Source organism: Styela clava, chromosome 9, assembly GCF_964204865.1.
Source record: "Styela clava chromosome 9, kaStyClav1.hap1.2, whole genome shotgun sequence".
NCBI classification, from domain to species: domain Eukaryota; kingdom Metazoa; phylum Chordata; class Ascidiacea; order Stolidobranchia; family Styelidae; genus Styela; species Styela clava.
This window is the reverse complement of record NC_135258.1, coordinates 17,491,144-17,515,153: the sequence shown is the minus strand read 5'-3', so window position 1 is coordinate 17,515,153 and position 24,010 is coordinate 17,491,144. Positions and strand designations below refer to the sequence as shown.

The following is a 24,010-nucleotide window of genomic DNA, read 5'->3' as shown; positions in this document are numbered from 1 at the left end:
TTTCACCGCCACTATCGCGCGACTGGGGCAGTTGGGGCAGACTGGTTGCAATTAGTACGTTGTGGTATTGTCTTCTTGGATGTACAATCAAATTTGACTTCACAATCAAGGAATTGTGATTTTAGAAATGAGCTAAAATCTGTATATGGACCCGTTTTTATGAATTGACAACTCCGTTGTTAACATTTGCAAGACTCAGTACAAACGTTATTGAGACAATATTACGTGATGGGCCATACAACCTTATATACATACGTAACTTATTAAAGGATCTTGAAAATATTTATTTGTTTTGTACCGCCACATGAAAGAAATATCTTTAGATCTCATTCTCACAATGTACTAATAAAATCTATACCGTATGTACCTTTGGGCATATTAACCAATAAAATACGTGTTATATATATATATAAGGGTATTGCACCATCATATTGACATAGTAAATATTATACTGTATAGGCTACGTGTGATAATTGATAGTTTTTTTTTTATATTACTGGTTTCACTGACTTTTTGAATTTCATATTTTATTTATCTTTTTGTGTGACAAATGAATATTATCGAATTTCCTGTCCGATAATATCATTTATTTTTAATCAGTTCACTTTTAAACTGTGAAATTGAAACATTGCCTTGAGCAATGACATATAATATTCATATGTTCAAGAGCAAACAAGGAAGGCGTGTGGTTGCCTTATCCACTTTTCAAATCAAATTTGATGAAAATTTCTCGGCTTACTCCGGATGTTTGTAACAACTTGTTTTTTTTGTGGCTGTATTCATACCACCAACTAAAAAAAGAATTAAAAATCCTAATGACTTAGTAAACATTTTATGCTGGTGATAATTGATATTTGTGCAAACGTATTACATTAATGGTTTCACTAATTTTCTTAATTTCATGTTACTTGTCTCCAGTGGTGGGATTTAAATTTTTTGTCAGCTGGTTCCATCATACAAATGTCGAATTTTCAGGCGGTTCTGTTACAAAAAATCATGCAATGCTAACTGGTTCGCTGATCTCATAAAATTCCGTGAGACTGTTCTATAGAACCGATGCGAACCGGCTGCTTGTCTCCTATTATGGCAAATGATTTTGATACTTCTTGTCCATTATAATTTCGTTTTTGCTCAGTCACATTTAAACTCTGACTTTAAAACATTTTCCTGAGCAATGACATATTATGTTATATTATATATTTTGAAGAGCTGATAAAATTGACTGACTCAATGACATGGTCATACATAAAATATGGTTTTAATGAACTAGGCGACATATATATCATATTGATGTATCACGCATCTGCGTGAGTGATTACACACGGTACCGGTACCTTGTCTAATATGCTGATTGGTCTAAGTTAGTACCGCACAGATCTGGTGTTTCCATTTAATGCTATTAGACTTATTTATATATTTTATTATTATTTTATCACATCACATGGCTTCCAATTCTTGGTCAGCACTGCACCACTGGATCGAATTGAATGACAAAGTTACTGTAGCAACCAGGGGCGGATTAACCAGTAAACAATATAAGCACGTGCTTAGGGCACCAAGCAAAGGGGGGCACCACAAAAAATTTTTATAACAGAATTTTCAATAGTTCATCGGTATTTAATAAAATATTACGAGTTGAACAGACAACTCAGACTTGTTCGTATTTTTTTTTCCTCGAGCATCATATTAAGCTTCTCGATCAATGTTTGGAGGTTTGCGAACTATCTTTAAAAAATCGTGTACATCAATGGACCTTTTCCCGACCTTTGACCCCCGAAAAATTCTTCCTATACTTTACAATTGCAAAATTCTCGGGGCTTATTTTAAGAGTGGTTTCGCGAGTTGGCCCCTGTAAAATGGGGTATTTGTTGAGACCATCATTATGTTTCATGGCGTACAATAATCACCATTTTTATAATTACCGGTAAGGAATTTTAGCGTAGTCTAACACAGCTATTTTTACACCAATTTTTCATTTACTGCAGTTTAATTAAGACTTATAAAAAGACATGGTGATCATTTAATTATCTGATTTATACTCAAATTTACGAAACTCAACTGAAAACTAACGAATAGAGATAAAAAACGCGAAAACGAGATAATGTTTACAACCATGCCTGAGATTTGAGTGAGATAAGTGTCTGAGCGGATGCGAAAAGAGTGCATGGTTACGTCACTTTTTGCATCTTGCTGATTGGCCAATTACTCGAAGTCAACAAGGAGGTTGATGCTCGGGGAAAGGTACATTAGTGATGAACACTGAAACTTACTTGTCGAAAGTTTGGTGTAGCGACATCATCAAAATTAAAAATGGCGCACTATGTGGCGGTTCCGCATTCGCATTTCAGCAATCTAGAGGTCAGCGAAGTTGGGGAGTTTTCTGGTAAGGTAGACTAGACTAATAAGTACTGGTAAAATTTTAAACTGCAGTTTGTACTCGGTTCATCTGGTATTTCGATTCACGTTGAGACTTGACGCATGAGTCTTAATCGTGACAATTCCCAGAATATATGGAAATCATATTCTGCTAAGCCAGTTGATGCAAACCTAGGCAGCTAGACTACTTATATTGCAGATAAAATGCAAGAGCTGGAATTCGTTTTATGTTATTGTTTTGGAATGAAATTTTACAGAATTTTCACAGAGTAAGTCAAGTTCTGCAAAGTGAGAATGTAGACTTACAAACATGCGCGCATCTGTATGCATCATTACGAGGCCAGCTGCGCATTCCACGAGATGAATTTGAACGCTATGAAGCGCTCACGCTACCACTGCAACCAAATGTCTCTTCATCTGCTGAGAAGGAAAGGTATTCGCAGGGTTGTCAAAAGCTTATTGATGCTTACACAGAAGATTTCAACAGTAATTTCTCAGCTGAGCTTCAGCAGTTTCATTTATATGTGCTCCATAAATTCAATGACACAGGAAAAAAAATCAAGTATCAGTCATGCTGAACTTTATAAAATTCTTGTAGAATATAACAATGAGTGCGCCTTTCCAAATGTAGACACTAGCTTTCGAATATTTTTAACATTAATGATCACAAATTGTTCAGCAGAACGTTCATTTTCTTAGCTGAAGTATATTAAAAACCCCTACAGAACAACTATGGAACAAGACAGACTAGAATACTAGATGCTTTATCTCTGTTGAGTATGGAGGCAGATGTGTTACATAAGCTTAGTTTTGAGGATCTAATCAAGGACTTTGCAGCTGAAAAAATTAGGAAAAAACTTTTTGAAAGTAAGTGAAAGACTTCTGTCTTTTCAAATGTTAGTGGTGCCTTTGTAATGTCAGTGGCGTAGTATCTAGTATGGAGAGAGACTTGTTTTGATAATATGAGAAAATTTATCAGAATCAAATTCAAGTAAATGTACCGAAAAACATCGTTTGCTTCCTGACTGTTGGTATTGTTTTATTTCAACTTCATCTTTTCAAAATTTTGTGTTGTTCATTATTTAATGTAAAAGATGTATAATGTAAGAATAAGATTGGTTTTGGGAATATGAGCAAAATTTCACAGTCAAAAAATTGTAAGAAAACCTAAAAATGTTCGTAGAAGTTGTATTTTTTTACTGTTGCTTGTGAGTATTTTTGATGGATAATACACTTAATTATATGTATTTCAAAAGACACATATAGGGGCACCAAAGCCTCCAGTGCTTAGGGCACCAAAGGGGCTTAGTCCGCCCCTGGTAGCAACTAGTATACTCACATCAATTTACACACTTCAGAATCTCTGAACTTCAATCAATCAATCATTTATTTCGGTACTCTGACATAAAAACAAAACAGCACAAAAAGTAGACGAACAAACAAAATACAGAGATGGGAAGGCGAGCATAACTTAAAATAAAGTTAAAAAACGTAAAAGTACGCGCCCGCCCGGCGCCCACCAAAAAAAATAATAATACAAGAATACAAAAAAAAACACGATTCAGAATCGGACAATGCTTTAAGGGATCTGGAGGCAACTTACACAAAATATAAAAAAATTTAGGTAGATAAATTAAATGTAATAGACTTCTGACGACTTTGTTTGCCTGCCATGTAGCATTCATGGCCGTCTCATACAACCTTCATGTTCATGGAATGCTGTTAGTGGTTCAGCTGCTAAAGCCATACTCATCTATTATAACAATGTTCTAAAAACGTAATTTTCCACCCTAGAAATTTAATTAGATATTGAACCTTGGGTGTCGTTTTTCGATCCCCAATTTTGGTTTCCTGCGGCTTCCTTTCTCCAGTCAAAATGTGTGTTTAATTTTATTTTTGTCAATTACGTTGGTGATTTTTTACTGGATGAAAAAATAAACTTGACTATAACTATATGATTGGATGCTGTTGTTGCGTTTCCATTATGGCATGAACTCTGGAGATTCGACTCAGTTCGTTGTGGTTTCGGATTCATCGTATCCGACAACTACCAGACTCGCACCAAGCCTAGAGTTTGATAATGTAATATGAAAATTCTTTGAGTAACAATGATCGTCAGCTATATTGCTATCAGCTATGATTGTGATAAAAAGGCTCAGAGTGTCACTATAGATGACAAATAAAGCAATTAATATTAGATAAAAATGAATTGAAAACAGAATTCGCTGCATCAAGGATGTTTCTGTATATTCATATCCTAATTCCGCTCAGAACAATTCATTACTTCTTCCGAGGAAAGTAATGAATTCCAATAACTTATGAATCTTGATTCCAGAAATTGTAAAAGACTCTTGACAATCTTTCCTTGCGATATTTTTGTTTATACGAACTTTCCATACCTGCGCCGGATCTATTCTTGAGAAGACTCTTGCGTGGGATAATTACGAAAAATACCCCTAACCATGACTGATCAAAATACTTCAATTTACCTTTCCTCTGACGGAGCTGATTTCTTGAAGTAACAATACTACTACTAGCGCCATCTTACGCATACATTTCAAATGGTGTAGTAATCAAATCCGCTGTTCGACGAAGGCCACATACCTATCCCCATTTCTGTATGATTATTTGTTTTGAGCACCCGGTCGTCTTCGATTAACTTACAATGAGATTGAAAGTTTTCGACTTCTAAGGGGGCTCTCTCGCCACCGCAACCAAATCATGTGTCAGAGAATTGCTAGAATTCTTGCGCCGTAGACTGGTTCACCTAGCCGCTGGTCGGTTACGGCTTCTCCACCATCCATACATTATGAAACAAATAACTGGCTAAATAATCCTATACGCGATATGGACTGGTAATCGAACTAGTAGACGTGGTTCGCCATATGATTAGGCCGTCCTAACGACTTTCCTCTCCCCGTCGGGATAAATATGTAAATCCTAGCAGGGAAGATACAACGCCATGCAAGGTAATAAATCCTAGTAGGGAAGATACTACGCCATGCAAGGTAATATGTATGCCCAATACGATCCCACACCAATACGATCTCGTTCTTCAAGCTACGCTTGATCGAAAGACATTACCATTCGTGCACATTTTATTGAACAGAAAAAACTTGTGTAACGAAATCGATCTGACCAGATCAACGAAATTACTTATAAAGATATAGTGAGTGAAACTGGTAAAAGAAATTGGAAAAATTAAATAAAAACATAATTATTCATGCTATTGAATGAAATACCAAAAGTCAAACATGGTTGAAACAATACCACCAGAAACACAATGATTGACAACGCTTGTCAGTCAATATTTCAATGAGCTGTAATTTTTTGTTTGTATTGATATAAAACTCATTTACAGCTTAAGTATAGTCTCACAAATCACACTTAAATATGACTATCAGCCAGGATATATGCGTCCTCCTTGTAGATGGGCTGACATTCTTCATAAATGAACTATCAAAAGTCCAGGGGTGGGTAACATTTTCAGACCAGGGGACAAAATTTTGCATATCCAGACTGGCGGGCATACAAGTGTGAAGTAAAAAGTTACATTTTATGAACAAAGTTTTTGCAGTGTTACAAAAGTGGAAAACAATAAGCCTCCTGCGCAAAACAAAATTTGTACCAAATGTACCAAACGGGCCGGATTTGTTTGGCCCGCGGGCCGTAGTTTGCCCATGTCAGATCAAGACCTACTTTGGAAACAAACAAATTTTGGACCTCCAGGAGTATGCGCACCAAGATGGCGCACAACCTGAACATGGTATGTGTGTACAGGTTACAATTCAGGTTGTGCGACATCTTGGTGCGCATAATTCTGGAGCACCCAAATTTTATTTCATGTTTGTTTGCTTTCCTGTACTTCCATTTGGACAGGGATATATCGTCTTTCGTCTTGAGAATTACCGGTACCAAATAAAAGTATGTTTATGGTATTATTTCCGTGTGGAAGACTAGAATATCATTAAATGAGATGCATTTTGATAAACCTCTGAAATATGCAAACGGTTTCAGAACATGATTAAAATCACACAATAAAGTAAACAACCATGAAAGAAATGTACATACAATGATATAGACAGAACACGCAGCAAACAGAATGACCGGTGAATTTTACACACACCTCCAGCTAGGCATCAAAAGACTATCTAGCTTGAACATAAAACTTACATAATATACAGTTAAACTGGAATGAATCTCACTAAAACTGGATTTGCTGGAATGCAGAAGGTATAAAAGAGCAAGAGGAATTTGCTTAACAATACAAACAAAAAAATATTTATCTGATGCTTCGAACTAATTAAATTATAATTTTTTAGTCATGTCATTGACCATTTTCAATGGCATGCTGTAATTTGAGTATGATGTCAGTAATTTAGTATGAACTGAAGTAATACAAGTGGCGTAAATGTCTGAAGTAGCAAATTATAATGGCATGCCCTAATTTATTTTTTCATATTCTGCAAAAGTTCCATTACTCACTGGAATAGATCAGCACACATTTGTTCTGTCATTATATGCAATACACAGCCAGGCCAGCCAAAATCAGAGCATTCACAGCATCTGGTATTTTTGCAATATATATTTTGCCTTTTTCGTTTTTATCTTCAATCTTAAAGATTTTTCCATCAATAAAGTGAGATGGAAACATGGTGAGAATATCTGAAGATTCATTCGACCATGATTCACCAACAGGTTTGATATCTGAAATAGAATGAAACACTCTTGTTTTCGGAGGTAAATTGGAATAATGTCATTTAAAAATTTCAAATTTTATCAAATTTTTAAATATCGAATAAGAATCAAAACAATGTTCAACTTTTCTGTAATATCTAAATCAACATTTCCTAATTTACAATATTTATTAAACTTTGGGTAATATTAAATATTAACTTTAGAAAAAGGCGGGAAAAGGATAGGTTAATGACCAGTTCAACATCTAAAAATTTCCATCATTATTAAAAATACAGATGCTTACATATTTATTGTTATTAAATTTGAATTGAAATTATACCACTACCAGGGAGTAGGCATATCTATTAAACTGTCCAATCTACTAGAATTACTTAAAAATATAAACTTACCAGCAAGTTTACATTTGACAGAAAACACTTTATCCATGTCTGATTTTACTTTGACATAAAGTTCATCAGGTGATGTTGCTTTGTAAATTTGGATTGAAACCATATCTCCCTCTTTCAAAGTGCACTCCACACCATCGCTTATATCTTGCGAAATGCTTTCATTTACAAGCAATGGAGGCTTCGGTGATTCAGCTGAATTAAATATGAAGAATGAAATATTTCACAAAGGTTTATTAATAGGGTGATAAAAGTGAAAGGAAATGCCAAGTCAGACACAATGTAACAGAACATCTAAATAATTCAAATATTTTGTAAAATTCAACATGGTTTCATAATTTTACCTTAGGAATTAGAGCAAAAAATAACTAACTGTAAAAAAATATCTATCCGCAAACTCAAAATATGTTTTTGAGAATCCTCAATTTGACATCACTCATTTTAAATATGAAAAATTGACAAACTACTAACCTTTTGTTTCCCTGACAACACATTCCTTTTCCTCTTGCTTTATATCATCTTTTTGCTCATGTTTAGCCATACCTTGTTGTACCAAGAAATCATTCAGAGTAAGATTTTCACCAAGTAGTAATTCAACTGCAAACTTGTCTCCTTCATGTTGAATAAATCTCGCTTGGCACATTTGGTTAATTAAAGTCTTGATAGTGTCAATGCTATCAGTCGACCATTGCAAACCTTCCATTGGTATACAGTCATACAGCTTACAATGTATTGCTTGAGACTCAATTTCAGCGACTTCTGATGGCATTTCCTGAATTTTCTTGAAATTAACAAGCTCTTCATTGCCATAATCAATATATTGTACTAAACATTCTTCAGTGGCTTCACTCAATTGCAGAATTTTTGAACGATACCACACTTTATCAGATGCACATGCGACGCAAAAATCTCCCACATAAAACAGTGCTTTCGGATGAAGATTCTCTGCACAAATCAAATTGATTTCTGTGAGGGATTTTGCAATTTCTGCAGATTCATCACCCAAAAGTTGACAGAAAAAGCTGTGTGGATCATTAGCATATACAACGCCAATAGGTGAAACCTTGTCGGAAGGTGGTATAACACATGGAATTTTAAATTTGATCATAGTTTCCTGTGCTTCATCAGGCGAGTGGCTTTTGTCTGATGTTTCACTAAATTCAGGCATTTTTACTTTTTTCAGATCAGATGGTATATTTGTTTGATCAATTATTTGTGATGTATTTTTACCTTCAACTTTGTTTTCTTTTGTGATGATTGGATTATCCAATGCAGGAGGACCATTATCTAGTTCTTTTCGTGCTGGTTCTGGACTGGTAACGATATTACAATCGTCCGTGGGTAATGTTGCTAATGAATTGGTATTTTCCTCTGTAACATTGGTATTTTTCTCAAGTGACAAAGCTATTGAAGTTTCTTCCATTTTATCTTGTAGGGGCAATTCTGTGAGTTGTGGCTTCTCTGAGAAAATTAAACCTGCTGAAACAAGTTGCTCAAAAAGGGAATCGCCATCAACTAAAATCTCCACTATTACTTCACCGTCTTTTGCAATTTTGTGGAACACAGCATCAAACTTCTGATTACAAAGGCTTTGTAAAATCGATATACACTCATCAGCAAATGATCTGTCTCCACTAGAAACGCCAAGAAGTTTGAACTTGATGCCTTGAATAGGTAAGATTTTAAACTCAGGTGAAAGAGTTCTGATATCCTCTCTCTTCACCTTTTCCTTGTTTCCATAATCCACAAACAATACTAAAAATTCCTGATTAGAAGCGGTTTCAGCTGCCATTTTCAAAATTTTTGCTCTATACCACATTGAATCAATGTTATATCTAACAGCATAAATTTCGTCTGGGACTACTTCAAAATCTCTGAAATTGGAACTGTTATAAAATTCTGCCATTTTTGTAGTAAATTCCTGTATTTTAATTTGATTTTCACCAAAAAATTGACAAACCAAATGCTCTGGACTTTCAGCATGTGTCAGTACAATCTTGTGATGTGAGCCTTCATTTATATCATCAAGCACGTTCTCCAATACCTGTATAGTTTCGTACTTTTTCAAATCCTCTTTATGTGCAATTTCAATTTCAGTCAAATTCTCCTCATGAGTTGTCTGAGAGGACTCAAATTGAATTTTGAGCTGTGTAATATACTCATTCACGGTTGAGTCATCGTTGATATAAATAGTAACGGGCAAAGGAAATTTTTTGTCATCTCCATTAACTTCGATAGTCACAATCTGGTTCTCACATTTTTTTAACAAACCAAAGCATTCAGTATTAAAATCATCACTTCCAGATGAGCAATCCTTCAATTTACAGAATATTGCTTGTTTTTCAAGATCCCAAAACTTTTTTTCTTTTGGAAATTTAGATATTCTCTCAACATTTACATTTTCTTTGTTGCCAAAATCGAAAAACAATAATGAAATGGCAGTTTCGCTGACCTTAAATAGCATTTCAGCTCTATACCATCCAGGTTTTCCTGAGCATTTGGCAGCACAGATGGTTCCTTCTGTAAAACTTTCTGGCAAAAAATGTTCTTCACAATATTCTGATAAATCCTTTTGCAATTTAATAAAAGCTTCTTGTTGAGGTCCAATAACACAGCAAGAAATGTCATCAATGCCATTAACATTACTTATCACAGCATCAAATTTGCCAATCGGAATGATTGGATCCAAAATCACCGCCTCAAAAATTTCTTCAGATTTGGGTTGTTTGAATTTTATCTTTTGAAATATGGAACTAAGGTCCGATTTCACGGGAATTTTACGAACAACATGCAATCCTGTGTTCAACTGAGTGGGTTTGGGACTACAAACATTTTCTGCAGGTGTAGATATTTTAACAACATTGTCCTTTTTCGGACAAGTGTTTTGCTTAATATTTGGCAAAAACTTTTCGATCAAAGTTTTGTTTAAAGATGTTTTAGTACCTTCTACATCAAAAAATAGTGCAACAAATGCTATCGAATTGACAATACTCTTGATTTCCAATTCAATTGGCAATTGATTCAAGTATTCGCCCATAGTTTGGACTATGTCATCAACTTTAATTCTATCACAGCCATACAACTTGCACCTCAAAGAAAGAGGAGGAGCATCTAAAAATTCATTTTGAAGTATCATCAAGTTTGATATTTGAACATTTTCACAATTAGCAAAGTCAATGTACCAAACATTGCACGTTCCTTTTTCTTCATTCATATCTTGCACATACACTCGATACCAACGTTGATCGATTGAGAACTTACAAGCATACATTCCACCAATTTGTACAGAGGTAGACTCAACACCCTTTCCTTGTCCATAACAATCATTTATTGCATGATCTAATGTCGCAAGCACAGATTCAGCATTTGGAGCGAGCTGGAAATATAAAATTCTTGTCTCCACTTGTAAATCAACCATAAAAGCTTTAACCATCTTTCCAACTGATACGCTGTCAGGTAGCATTGCATTGACAGCTGGAGTTGGACTTTTTTGAGAAAATTGATCATCTGTTTTATTCACATCGGGCTTGATTGGTTTTGCAATCGACTGTACATGTGATTTGACAGAATCAACAAATACATTATCTACTTCAACCAATAAATTATCACTAGAATCGCTCATTTCATTGCCACTAATATCTTTCATGTGCTGCTGATGATCAGCCAGCTTACAAACCTTTTTGTGTCCAATCCAATCATCTCTCTGGCAAGTTGATCCACAGTAAAACACAGTTTTGCATTGTCCACAGGTTGAAAGACATAATTTTGAACAGACGGCGCATGGTTGCTTTGATTTTTCTTCCTCTTTTTGTTGTTGCTTTTTTTGTTCTCTCATTTTTTCAAAACGTTTTTCTGCCCGATTGCGGCTCAGCTGAATACTCTTCTCCACACATTCTCCTAGATCAACATCTTTCAGTGAATCATTTGTTAACTTGGCTGGTCTTTCGTCTTTTTTTTTGGCAATGCTTGTTTTTATAGTATAATTCCCAATAGGGAACTCTTTGTACATTTCCAAAGCTTTCAGTACTTCAGTCATTTTACCAAACTCAACAAAACTAACTTTTGGCCAACCAATCTGCTTTGGGGGCAGAATATTCAATTTCAATATTTCACCACACTGACTAAAAAGATTATGCAATCCTTTCTGGGTGAAATCAGGAGGGACGCCAACCACATACAAGCTAAAATTTTTCCCATTTGTACAATTGGTAGAATCTTTGATATCTTTTCCAATTCCTCGATTGAATGAATTGAATGTTTCCGACTGAAAGTCTTCCATATTCCAAAGATTCAGGGTGATCAATGAAAAAACAATTTGAATACCGCTACAATAGCAGTGCACAGTAAACAGTCTATTTATCTGAAATTGTTTTTAATAACACAAAATTGGATTTGAACCAACTATTACAGGTCAACCAACATTATTCAGGTCTGGTATACAGTAGTTTAGTACCACATATACTTCTATTGGGCGTAGCATCAAAAATTTTTGACATGCCAATCCTAACCCCCATCTGATTACGTCATCCGAAAATTATGTCACTACGACATCACAATCATGTCATAGAGCTTGTCAAATACACGTACAATCGCCCGAAATGGCATCGATGCTGGCTACTAACATCAGCATTTCTCTCTCATATTGGGATCGACACGATGAGAAAAATAGCTGTTCGATTTCGGGTGCACAGACTAGCGCGTCTTGGATGAAAGTCCGCATATTTTGAAGGACGATAATTTTTGGATGAAGTAGTCAGATGGGGGTTAGGACTGACATAGTAAAAAATTGTTATGCTACGCCCACTAGAAGTGTGTGTGGTACTATACTAGACCCTATTATTCTTACTTTTGCAGCATGAATACAAAATCCTATCCAATATTCGAACTAAAGAATACGAATAAGTGGTAATACTGGAGCAAATACATTGTAAAATTCCCTAGGGCTGTAAGCAGGTAGGGAAGAATTTCTCTTGGGTGGGAAACCTTGGTATAGATTAGGTCCAGAAAAATGGACTCCAAGATCAGAAGTTAAGGTCTTAATGTTAAAAACATTTGGAATTTGACTTCAATTCCGACATCCAAATGAAATATTATGAAAATAAAAACTTTGTAACCTGGTGCTGAATGCAAGTCTGCACGTATTCTTTCAGTCTTTAGTGAACTACACACAGACACAATAGATCAGGGGTGGGTAACTTCTGTAGCCGGCGGGCCAGATGTGGAAAAATGAAGTTCTCGGCGGGCCGGATTATAACATGAATAGTAGGCTATTCAATATCTTAATCACATAGACTATTTATTCGCTAATGCAAGAAAGAAAATTATAAATCGCATTTGAAGTAAATTTTAAACCGCAAAAAAATAGAAACCAAAAATCACATAATGAATTTATCATAAAGCTGTAATGTACTAACAGTGTAATAATGTAATATAATAATGTATTGATGTACAGTCAGCGGGCCGGTCAAAATCTCGTCGCGGGCTGGGGCCGTATGTTTCCCACCCCTGAAATAAATTAATGTTAATAATGCTGTGAAGCTAGTCAACATAATTTTTCCGGTTCGTTAAACAAATTTGACTTCTGGACTTTAATTATCGCCAATGCAGCAATGAAAATTCTGATTAAACTTCTTGAAGTTTGAAAATATAATTCTGCTTTCTACTCTAAAGAAGACACGACACATTCTACATTAGCTACTAAAGTACTGGTGGCAAATGGATTTTTCATTCTGGTATTTTAATGCAAAATGACAATGAATATACCATACCGGTATTGCATGGAACTACGTTACGGTACCGGAACATTAAAAATTACAATCTCCAAATCTAACGTTAGTTGTTTTATAGTCACTTTGGGTGCCCTTGCCACATGCCAATGGATGTTCCCCAACCCTTGACCCCGGAAAAAACTAAGTTAAATGTTCAAAAAACATCATTTTCATCAAAATATACAACTAATGGATGTTCCCCAACCCTTGACCCCAGAAAAAACTAAGTTAAATGTTCAAAAAACATCATTTTCATCAAAATATACAACCAGGTGCTGCCAATAGCAATAGGTACCGGTACCGCCGTACCGGTACTATAGCAGTTTCCCGGGACTAATTTTTGATTACTGTAACAAACGACATGATATGCAAATCTGTTTCATGTCATTGCTGTAGCCCAGCGTTCCGCAAACTGTGTACCGCGAGCGTCTTCCGAGTGTTACCCGGTACCAAGTGTTACCGGTACCGGTACGTCGAAAAGGGATCAAAATTTCCACCAAATTAGTCGTCATGCCGATCTCAAAATCGCTAAGTTGTCGTCCAACGAGCGACTGTTCAATAACGCGTTACCGTCGGCCTAAGGCGGACTTACTTTTTGAGATAGTAGCATTTTCGTTGGCCTGGCTTTTAACTGCGGAGTTCATTATGAATGTACAGCATTGTGAACGAGCCAGCAGATAAATAAACTGCAGCTCGCGAAATTGCAGCAAGTACTTCTATCTCTATTGCTACGCAACATTAAAGGCAATTTGCACACATGGGAATTGTTATTCACGTGAGCCCATATCTGCAACAATGTACATTATCACACACATGCGCTTACACCTATGGATAATTGTGCATGTACTGTACTTGATAATGTACTCATGAACATTTACTCTCATAGAATGCTTGCATATATAGGGGGCTATTACCAATTTGCACACATGGGAATTGTTATTCACGTGAGCCCATATCTGCAACAATGTACATTTTCACACACATGCGCTTACACCTATGGATAATTGTGCATGTACTGTACTTGATAATGTACTCATGAACATTTACTCTCATAGAATGCTTGCATATATAGGGGGCTATTACCCCATCTGCGTGTCCACGCCCCCGTGTTATTGGACACACGTTAACAGAGTGTAACTCCGACCTTGACTCCTTCAGAGGTCAATAAAGCAACAATGTATTGAATGCCAAATGGTCGTATATTGTAAAGTTGCACAATCGATTTGATCCAAATAACAGATAATGAAATTCACCTAAAACCTTAACGCAAGTATATGTGATGAAACCAAATTTCTAACTAACAAAGAACGTTAAAGACAAGCAACACTGAGTGAGGAAAATAAATCATGAAGGAAATGAATTAGAGCAACGACCTTGTTTCAGGCGAATAACATGCTCTATTAACAATACGTGGTGAAAATATTGAAATACACAGTAACTACCCCAATGTACTCGCTACACATACATGATCATTTTCACAACGAAATATATGTGTTTAGACAAGGTTCCATTGCTTTATTTTATGTATGCTTGATCGGTCCTAAATTTTGGAAGCCCATTACTTTTTGCACTTGTATGTGAAGTAAACAAGTCCAAGAGTAAGTAACTAGGTATATATACGTTAAAATATTTATGTATCAGCATGAAAACTAGGACGTGTTTGATATTACCACTGATGTAAAAATGCTGTATAATACTAGTTACTCACTAAGTACATTACTTACTTACTTAAATTTTTATATGATCTACATTTGGTGGAATTTCATTGTCATGTGTGATCGGGAATGTAGATTTCAATTTAACTTCACCGTGCCTGATGATAGAAAATAATAAAAATATCCCCAAATGTATATTACGTCCGAATTAATCAAAAAGCTAGAGGCGTTTCTCGGGGAAACTTTCGAGACAATTTCATATGTTTCATATGAGTTTTATCGATTTTCAACATTTTACTTTGTGATCTTCATTTCGTTTTTTGATTTTCCTATTTTGAATCTTTCGCTTTTTTGGCAGTTCTGCGCTTTTATTTTGTTTCTTGCAGGTCCACTCGTTTTAGTATCACATTAAGTTACCTCGTTTTTTTTTCGTTTTTGTACGTGTTGACTTTTAAAACTAATTGTAACACATGTTGTTACAATGAGGTACAACACATGTGGTTACAATAGAAACAATCGAAGCCTTGTTGAAAACATTATAAAATGTATTTGTCGCGCGCACAGTATGTCAAATCGGGTATATTTTATGGTGGGATTCAGGGGGTTCGCACAATTCTGTTCTTGTAATATTGTGAAAATTCTCACTGTCGTATATAACGCCCCGACAGTGAGAATGTTTACAATGAACCTTTTGTTGACAGGAAGATTCAATTTCAAATTAAACGGGAAAATAGCCTAACTTTCATTTGCGTTTCGCAGCACTTGTAAACTCATTTGGATCCAGCAAATCGACATTGAAATGTAGGATGTACAATTACTTGAATATACAAGAGAACTCACTGACTCTCATGAGAGAGAGAGAGTGAGATTTATTGCCACAAAAACAAAATCAACACTAATATAAACAATAATAGATAATAATATAATGAAGAAAATATTTCATCAGTAATAAACAGCGATTGATTATTGTTTTGTGCGGGTCAGTGTGCAGGACCGATTAAGGTCATCTAGGCTCCCGACCCTTTTGTAAATGCTGTATATAAGGTTATCATGGCATAATGTAGTACCATGGGTAAATGCAAATGGGATTAAATAAAATATATATAAGATAAAGAAATGAGTGAATGAGTCGGCAATTTAAAGTTATTATTATTAAAGTTATCAAAGGGCAATTTAGGATTTTGAGAGGTCATGTACCGATGTAACCGATCATGTCCAATGAAAGAATTAAAACAGTCAAAGATTTAAAAAAAGCTTTTTTTTTTATTGGACACAGACCGAGATCAAAAATTGAAAGATAGGGACAAGAAAATAATAATATCATCACAGATTCAGTAATGGAGTGCATGACGTAAAAGTATCATTTGACTTCTTTTGGCACCTTAATTAGTTCACATGAAGAAGCAGGGGAAAAATAATAACAATCGATGAATATTGTTTAATTGCTACCAGCATTCATAAGTTTTTATACATACTTGAATAAGGATTCGAATATTTATGTATTATCCACAATTAAATATACAGCTCACTTGTTACACAATGAGTTTAACAATATAAAAAGGTTATTAGGTAAATTAATTTACGAAATGAAAGCATGGAAAAACACAGTGACAATCACTGAATACTGTATGGTGGCTACCAACATTCATAAAGATTTTTGCAAATATGAATTAGAAATGGAGTATCAATTTATGATCCACAATTAAATATGCTATTGATAATGCAGTTCATCACTTATTATATAATTAGTTTAACATGTAAATAGGTTAATAAATTAATTAATTTACAAAGAGGCTAACAACATTTACAAATATTCATACCAAGCGTACTTGAAAGAGAACTAGAATATTAATGTATGGCCCACAATTATATATGCAGTTCATTTGTTACAAAATGAATCTTAACAATATAAAAAGGTTATTAGGTAAATTAATTTACGGAATGAAAGCATGGATAAACACAGTGACAATCACTGAATACTGTATGGTGGCTACCAACATTCATAAAGATTTATAAAAATATGAATTAGAAATGGAGTATCAATGTATGATTCACAATTAAATATGCTATTGATAATGCAGTTCATCACTTATTATATAATTAGTTTAACATGTAAATAGGTTAATAAATTAATTTACAAAGAGGCTAACAACATTCACACCAAGGGTACTTGAAATAGAACTAGAATATTAATTTATGGCCCCCAATTATATATGCTGTTCATTTGTTACAAAATGAATTTCAACAATATAAAAAGGTTATTAGGTAAATTAATTTATGAAATGAAAGCATGGAAAAAACACAGTGACAATCACTGAATACTGTATAGTGGCTACCAACATTCATAACGATTTATAAATACTTGAATTAGAAATGGAGTATCAATGTATGATCCACAATTAAATGTTCATTTCATCACTTCTTATACAGTGATTTTTAACAATATGAAAAGGATATTAAATTAATTTACGAGATGGAGGCTTGGGAAACACACTGACAATCACCAACATTCATAAAGATTCATAAATACTTGAAATAGAAATGGAATATTAATGCGTGTTCCACAATTAAGTATGCCCAACTAGATATGCAATTAATATGCAGTTCATCATTTATTGCACAATAACTTTTAGCAGCATAAAACGGCAATTACAGTATATTAAACAGAAGTATACGGATCAGGGTACTTGGATAACAAGAATTTTTTCATATTTTTATTGAAAGTATATGCTGAACAATTTTTGATGTCAGGTGGTACAATGCCCCAGACCTGGACACCGCTATATTTCAGTGATCTTTTTTCAAACTCCGTGGCTACATGAGGGGTAAAATATGACCTATTTTTTTGGGACCTAGTGGTGTATTTATGTACATCTTGTAGCCTAGTGAAATAGTGTTGGAAAGCAATGGGAACAAGGCCATTTTCATGCCGATGCATGAACTTGGCTATTTCAAGTGTATGCATTTCACACAGCTGTAAGATATTAAACTGTCGATACAGCTGAAAACTGGTTATGTGAGTTTTTTCTGAAAATGCCATACATCTTAAAATTTTATTTTGCAAAACTTGTATTGGCTGCAATAGAGACTTATTTGTCGACCCCCAGCTAAGTATACCATACTGTAATCGCGAGTGAAATAAACTATAGTAGACCAATTTGAGTGTTTCAGGGTTCAAAATATACCTGAGTCTGTAAAATATTCCAACAGTTTGAGATAATTTCTTAGACAAATCGGCAATATGTGCCTTCCAGCTCAATTTGTCATCTATTGTAACCCCAAGATATTTAATACTTTTGGTGCGGTCAATTATGTTATTGCCTAAGGTTACTCTAAAGGTTGTAATATCTCTTTTTTTGCTACAAAACAGCATAAATTTTGTTTTGGAATAGTTTAGAGATAATTTATTTGTTTTCAACCACTTGTCCACCTTATGGAGATCGAAATTCACAGAAGTTTGAAGTTCAGATGCGCATGAAGCAGATTTTAACAGAGAAGTGTCATCCGCAAATAGGGTTGAAAAGAAGGAAGAGGCAGCAGGCAAATCATTTATATAGCACAGAAATAACAATGGGCCTATTGTCGAACCTTGAGGCACTCCGCATTTAATGAGGCCCATTCCAGAAATATTCTCCCCATTTTCAACATATTGCTTACGGCCACTTAGGTATGATGAGATCAGACGAAATGCTTTACCTCGAATGCCGTAATGATATAGTTTTTCCAGTAGAATACGATGATTTACAGTATCGAAAGCTTTCGCAAGGTCTAAAAATATGGCACAGGTGACCTTATTATTTGCACTGTTTTCTATTATTATTTCTTTAAGCCTAGTTATAGCTAACTCAGTGGAGTAATTGTTCCGGAAACCAAACTGGGATTGACTCAAAGTTCCCATTTTATCAAAAAAAAATTTTAGTCGAAACGTATTTTATTATTATACTTAATTGAAAACAACAATAATCGAATCGTTGTCGACAGGTATTTAACAAAATTGGCATGTTCCGTGTGAATGGTAGAGCATGAATACCACGCCTACGATTAAAGAACCTTTGTTGTAGATATCAGATTATGAATTACATCGCGTCCAAACATTTTGTTTTGTGGCCATGCGTAACATGATATCTAGAACTCAAAGAAATCATTTGCACAATGGAGAATTGGGATCAACACTATTATCAAAATGCAGATTTAATTTTGCAAAATTCGTGTTACTGATAACAGTTGTTTGAGTCAAATTTTGCAATTATTTTCCGAAAATCGATAGATGAAGCAGCAGGTCGCCATTATGAAATAGTCAACCCTGGCAACTACTGGATAGTTAATATCAAACACTTCATCGGTTTTTTCATATTATAGGTATGTTGCATACATCGAAATGTAAATAAATTTGATATGTTTTATTACAGTGTATTGTGCTGTTGGCGACGACAGATCTCTACTGTTCGAAAAAATTAAAAATTCGTTTGTTTGTCGTCTGTATTGTTTGGTATGAAGTAACACAAAGGAAGCAGACCTGTCTGTAGTTAGTCAACGAGAAGCGAACTTCATCAGGTATTGATGTTCTTGTTTTGAAAGCAAGCAAACAAACTTTTATATTATGAATTCAGGCATAATCGCTCTCTAACCACGAGCAAACAAAAGAAATTCTATCGATACTGCGAGCAGTAGTTGTCAAAAACTCCGTGCAATATTCGGCCATGTCTAGAGGCGGTGGAGTTGGTGGACCCGCCACTCTTAGTTCCTTCAGAGTGCAAAAAGCTTTTAGTATCAATTTTAGGGAAAATAAAAGACTTCGAGCAACGATAAGACTGATTGAAGGTGAGCATATGAGAGCGATTCGTCAAGTTAAACAAGAAATTACAGAAACAAAGCTATGGCTAAAAGGAGTACAGGAAAATACTGGCTATAGTCAGCATGGTATTCCTAATACCGAAAGACATTTCATGTTTTCGCCTACGGCATCAAGGAGAATGAGTTTACCCGCGTCTGTTGCATCAAATGAAAGAGGATCGCCAAGACCAGTGAGTGCTTTATTTTTCTAGATTTGCATGATATTTCTTTAGTTGCTCCATCGTAGCTCATTACGTCAACTTTCATTTGAGAAATCCAAAGCAATGGCTTATGTAGTATCGCTTAATTTTGTATGTGTCCTTGTTTTGTGAAAAGACAAACGTTAGTAATCAATCATTCTGTAAGATCGTTATATATACGAATTTTTGATATTAATTATAACGCTACAAAATTTGATCAACACTTGGACAATGTTACGACGTGCCTGAAGGGTGCAAAGTGGATAATATAACATGTTTAAATAAAAGCGTGACCGTAATACAGCAGCATGGTAAAACAGAACTGCTTACATAAAATTCTGTATTTCGAAGTGTGAATTATATTTATTGCTAAACATTATATACATAAGTAAGACGATTTAGTATATTAGTATTCAATTTCAATTGTAAAAACCAGCAAAATTTGTGGGTTTACGATATACTCTTCTGACGGGGTGTATATTTTGCTCAATAATTCACTAACTGTGGTCAAGGATGACGATATCAGTTAAACCATCATAATTCGTGCCACACACATCGACGACATATTGATACTATGGCAGTATGCTATCTAACTAAGCAAACTAAGTCAAGTATATATTTTTTTCTGATAAACTTTCTTAAGGATGGTTGAGTAGCGTCGATAGCGTGAATTATAAACTACAATGGCATTTGTATTTTTACAAACTGTCGAACTGTCACGGAAAAACACTTTATTATACTTAGCTTATAATGTTTCTCAAGTATAAGCAAATAGGGTGAAAACAGACACTGGGTCGTCGTGGGGAATCAAAATGAATGAATCAACGTGTGAATGACTTTATCAAGTGCTTAATCACGGTAAATTGACAAGAGCTGAACTATAATTATTTCAAAATTAGAATGTCGGTACCTGATTAAAATATTCTATTAGTCGATTATAGGAGTACCACCAAATTTCCCCACGGACTTGTATAACATTTCTACATCTATATAGAAGTAACTTACATTACGAAGAAGGCGAATATTATATATAAGACAACTATAGTTTATTTTCTGTATCTATCATTTTAAGTACATCCAAGTACATAGCGATATAAAACCATTTGGCTGCTCATAAAAAAGATTTCCACAGATGACCGCCTTCCACCTTTGATTCTCTTGGCATTCTCTTAAACATGATATTATGTTACAGGCGACCAGAGCAAGAACCAGCCAACCAGACATCATGTACGGCCAACCTATAGAAGAAGATAATGAACCTGGTGGACCCGATGCTTCTCCTCCACATGTTAGATTTGCTTGGACGGAACAAGGACCACGACGAGGTTCACGCGATCCGATGTCCACTTCAGTGTAAGATATATCTGAATTTTCTGATCCAGTGAGATTTCTGTCTTCGTTTAGAATTGAACCTAAATCTTAAACGTCGTCAGATATTCGATAATACTTTTGCACGACAATAAGACAAAATCGAAGAAATACTGAAAACTGGGTGCTCCTGAAGTATGTGCACCAAGATGCCACACAACCTGAACCCTCACCTGATACCCAACCTGGGTTCAGGTTGTACGCCATCTTGGTGCGCATACTTCAGGAGGTCCAAAAATTGTTTAGTTCTAGTTTCGTATTGTATAACCAACAAACTGGAGAGGTAGTACAGCTAATATATATGTACAGTCAAGGTTTGTTTATTTTAATATCGCTTGATCACATATTCTCTGATAACAATTAGTTTATGAATATGGAAAGACTTTCAAGTATTTCTCACATTCGTCACAACTAATAGGTTTTATTAACAATTTTTATATTCTTAATGCGTGTGATTTGCAGTGCACCTCAACCCCCAGCCACCGCAGGTCCGGAGACTGGAGTAATACAATTACCTGAGCCACGACCATTTAGCAGGTACGTAAATATCGTTCTGTAGCAAAATTATTTTTATATCGTCACATGTACTTTTATTCAAATGATTCTATTTTGATATAAAGTAATTCATTTTACATGTCTTTCATTTTCGCGTAAAATTGCCAAAATCGGCGAAACGCAAACTTTAAACGATTTTGATAAAAGTGAGTAATAGGTAAACCAAAATAAAACTATTCCTATGTCTACATAGAAATGCGTAGTTGATTTACAATTTTACGAAAAAATTATTTTGAAACATATTTTTGCTGTGCGGTTACGTTGCTTATTTTTGATTAGGAGGCAAAGTTTTCTTCCAAAGGAAGATCGTGGTCAACCTTTAGTAGTTCCGGAAACAGTCACAGAAGAGGAAAAGAAAGAAACTGCTAGTCTTTACGGTGGAGCCATGGGTATATTTACACAAAAAATAAGTATTTAGAAGAAATTCAATCAGAATATCGCCTTTAAATTGGCACCGTACTTTTAAACATAAATATTAACCTTCCTCTATTTCCAGTTGATCAAATAGGCCCAAAGTGCCACCATTTGAATAATATGTTAAACGGTGAAAATAAGAAATGGCTTGCTTTCTGTGAGTTGCGTGATATCAATTTGTATTCGAATTGGCCGGTTGTAAGTGACGCATAAAAATTGAAATATGTGTTTTGGAAGATTCGATGAGATTTTGGATCGAAACGGTATTTTTGATTTAGGTAAAATCCCAATTTATATTTAGATTGAAACTATACAACACCGGCTGTAAGTTACTTATATAAACTCAACTGTGTGCTTTGAGACATTTCATAAAACTTTAAGAAGAAAACCAATTTTTTGGTATTTGCGTCTTACTTATTCGTAACCTATTTTGCAGAGGCAAAGCCCAGAATCCACAGTGCCACAAGCATGAGGAGTAATCAATCCCTCAATGCCTACCAGAGGAGACATATGCTTCAATCCATGGTTGTTAAAAAGCAATCATCACTTGAGGGCAAAAAAGACATTCATAGGAAAGAGTGCGTTCGTGTAAATTCAAAAGTTTTAGACTATTTGAACAATTTATCAGAAAAGATGAAGATTACTCTGCCCGATGTATCACTGTTTGATCATGACCCAGAAAAACACAACACACCATTTGCAAAAGATGTGAATATAACAGCATGATTTGGGAGATATTATAGGCTGCCATTCTAACAGTATTGTATCTATATTAAATGCAAAATGGAAGACTGCCTAAATGACTTTTCCCTAAAGTGCATTGCTCGAGGTCCCTGAAATATATGATGTGAAATTGAACTATTGACATATGCATGACATCACTGCTTCATTGAGAACATATCATTATTCAGCATACAAAGTGCTTAATTATGCTTCGATTATTTGGATTCCCAACGCTTTATTGATCGGATTCCATTTATCACCCCATATTGATTTCATTTAAAAAGACAAAAGTACGCGCAATTGTTTTTCACTTCCTATTCCACCAAACATCGATCATTTTACATTCAGCTTCCAATCTGAAAAATTGGCTTAAATGATACCCTAATGAATTCTATGGGACGCACTGGGACATAGGCCATGGATTTAGAGTCTTGCGAGCAAAATAATATGCGTCGTAACTGAGAATCAATGACAATGCCCTCAATGCTAATACTCTAAAAGTCTACACTTTGAACAATCATTTATCATTGTGTTCGTATAGTCACTAAATTTTAATATCCCCAGTTGATTTTACTTTTTCCAATAACGACAGCGTAGTGTATTGGAGCGCAATCAATTATCTTAAATGGAATGACGATACGAAATCTGTTGCAAATTATTTATATAGTCCATTATCAGCGTGTGATCATGTATCAATATATATTACTAAAACTAACTCTTTTACCCTTATATATGGCTGTGCCAAGTTTGTCACACACGAGAACCAGTTGTGATTCATTACTTCTGGAGCAATACCTTTTCTTTTACAATGCGATATGTGATTATGCTTTAGCTATGTTTTACATTTTTACATGGCATACATATACGTTAAGTTTGTATGTAAAGTGTGTAACTAAGACTTAACTTATTTTTATTTATTTTTTCGAGTGAGCATTTGCAGACGATAACTGCCTCTCTCCGGCTTGACCACAGCGTCTATGACTATAATAGATTCTCTCTGCATATCTTACACTGTTTATTTATTTATTTGAATA

General features: G+C 34.9%; 2 protein-coding genes across 4 annotated transcripts; one reads left to right on the top strand and one right to left on the bottom strand.

Annotated features, from left to right (window-relative positions):
• Positions 1–5,456: 5,456 nt before the first annotated feature.
• On the bottom strand, positions 5,457–11,846 carry LOC120339074 (tudor domain-containing protein 1-like). Of its 2 annotated transcripts, XR_013477804.1 has the most exons (4): positions 7,932–11,846; positions 7,464–7,655; positions 6,254–7,083; positions 5,457–6,071 (listed from the first exon to the last, which is right to left on the bottom strand). XR_013477804.1 is itself a non-coding variant. In XM_039407130.2 (3 exons), the coding sequence occupies exons 1-3, from the start codon at positions 11,737–11,739 to the stop codon at positions 6,893–6,895; spliced, it is 4,191 nt and encodes a 1,396-aa protein (XP_039263064.2). In that variant the 5' UTR covers positions 11,740–11,846; the 3' UTR covers positions 5,457–6,892. The 2 variants fall into 2 exon arrangements, 1 of the variants encoding a protein (XP_039263064.2); XM_039407130.2 differs by having other exon boundaries at positions 5,457–7,083.
• Positions 11,847–15,592: 3,746 nt separating this feature from the next.
• Positions 15,593–23,968, top strand: LOC120339111 (uncharacterized). Of its 2 annotated transcripts, XM_039407186.2 has the most exons (7): positions 15,594–15,684; positions 19,293–19,437; positions 19,664–19,907; positions 21,109–21,269; positions 21,747–21,821; positions 22,119–22,228; positions 22,690–23,968. In XM_039407186.2, the coding sequence occupies exons 3-7, from the start codon at positions 19,713–19,715 to the stop codon at positions 22,977–22,979; spliced, it is 831 nt and encodes a 276-aa protein (XP_039263120.2). In that variant the 5' UTR covers positions 15,594–15,684; positions 19,293–19,437; positions 19,664–19,712; the 3' UTR covers positions 22,980–23,968. The 2 variants fall into 2 exon arrangements, with proteins under 2 accessions (XP_039263118.2, XP_039263120.2); XM_039407184.2 differs by having other exon boundaries at positions 15,593–15,684; positions 19,293–19,907.
• Positions 23,969–24,010: the final 42 nt, after the last annotated feature.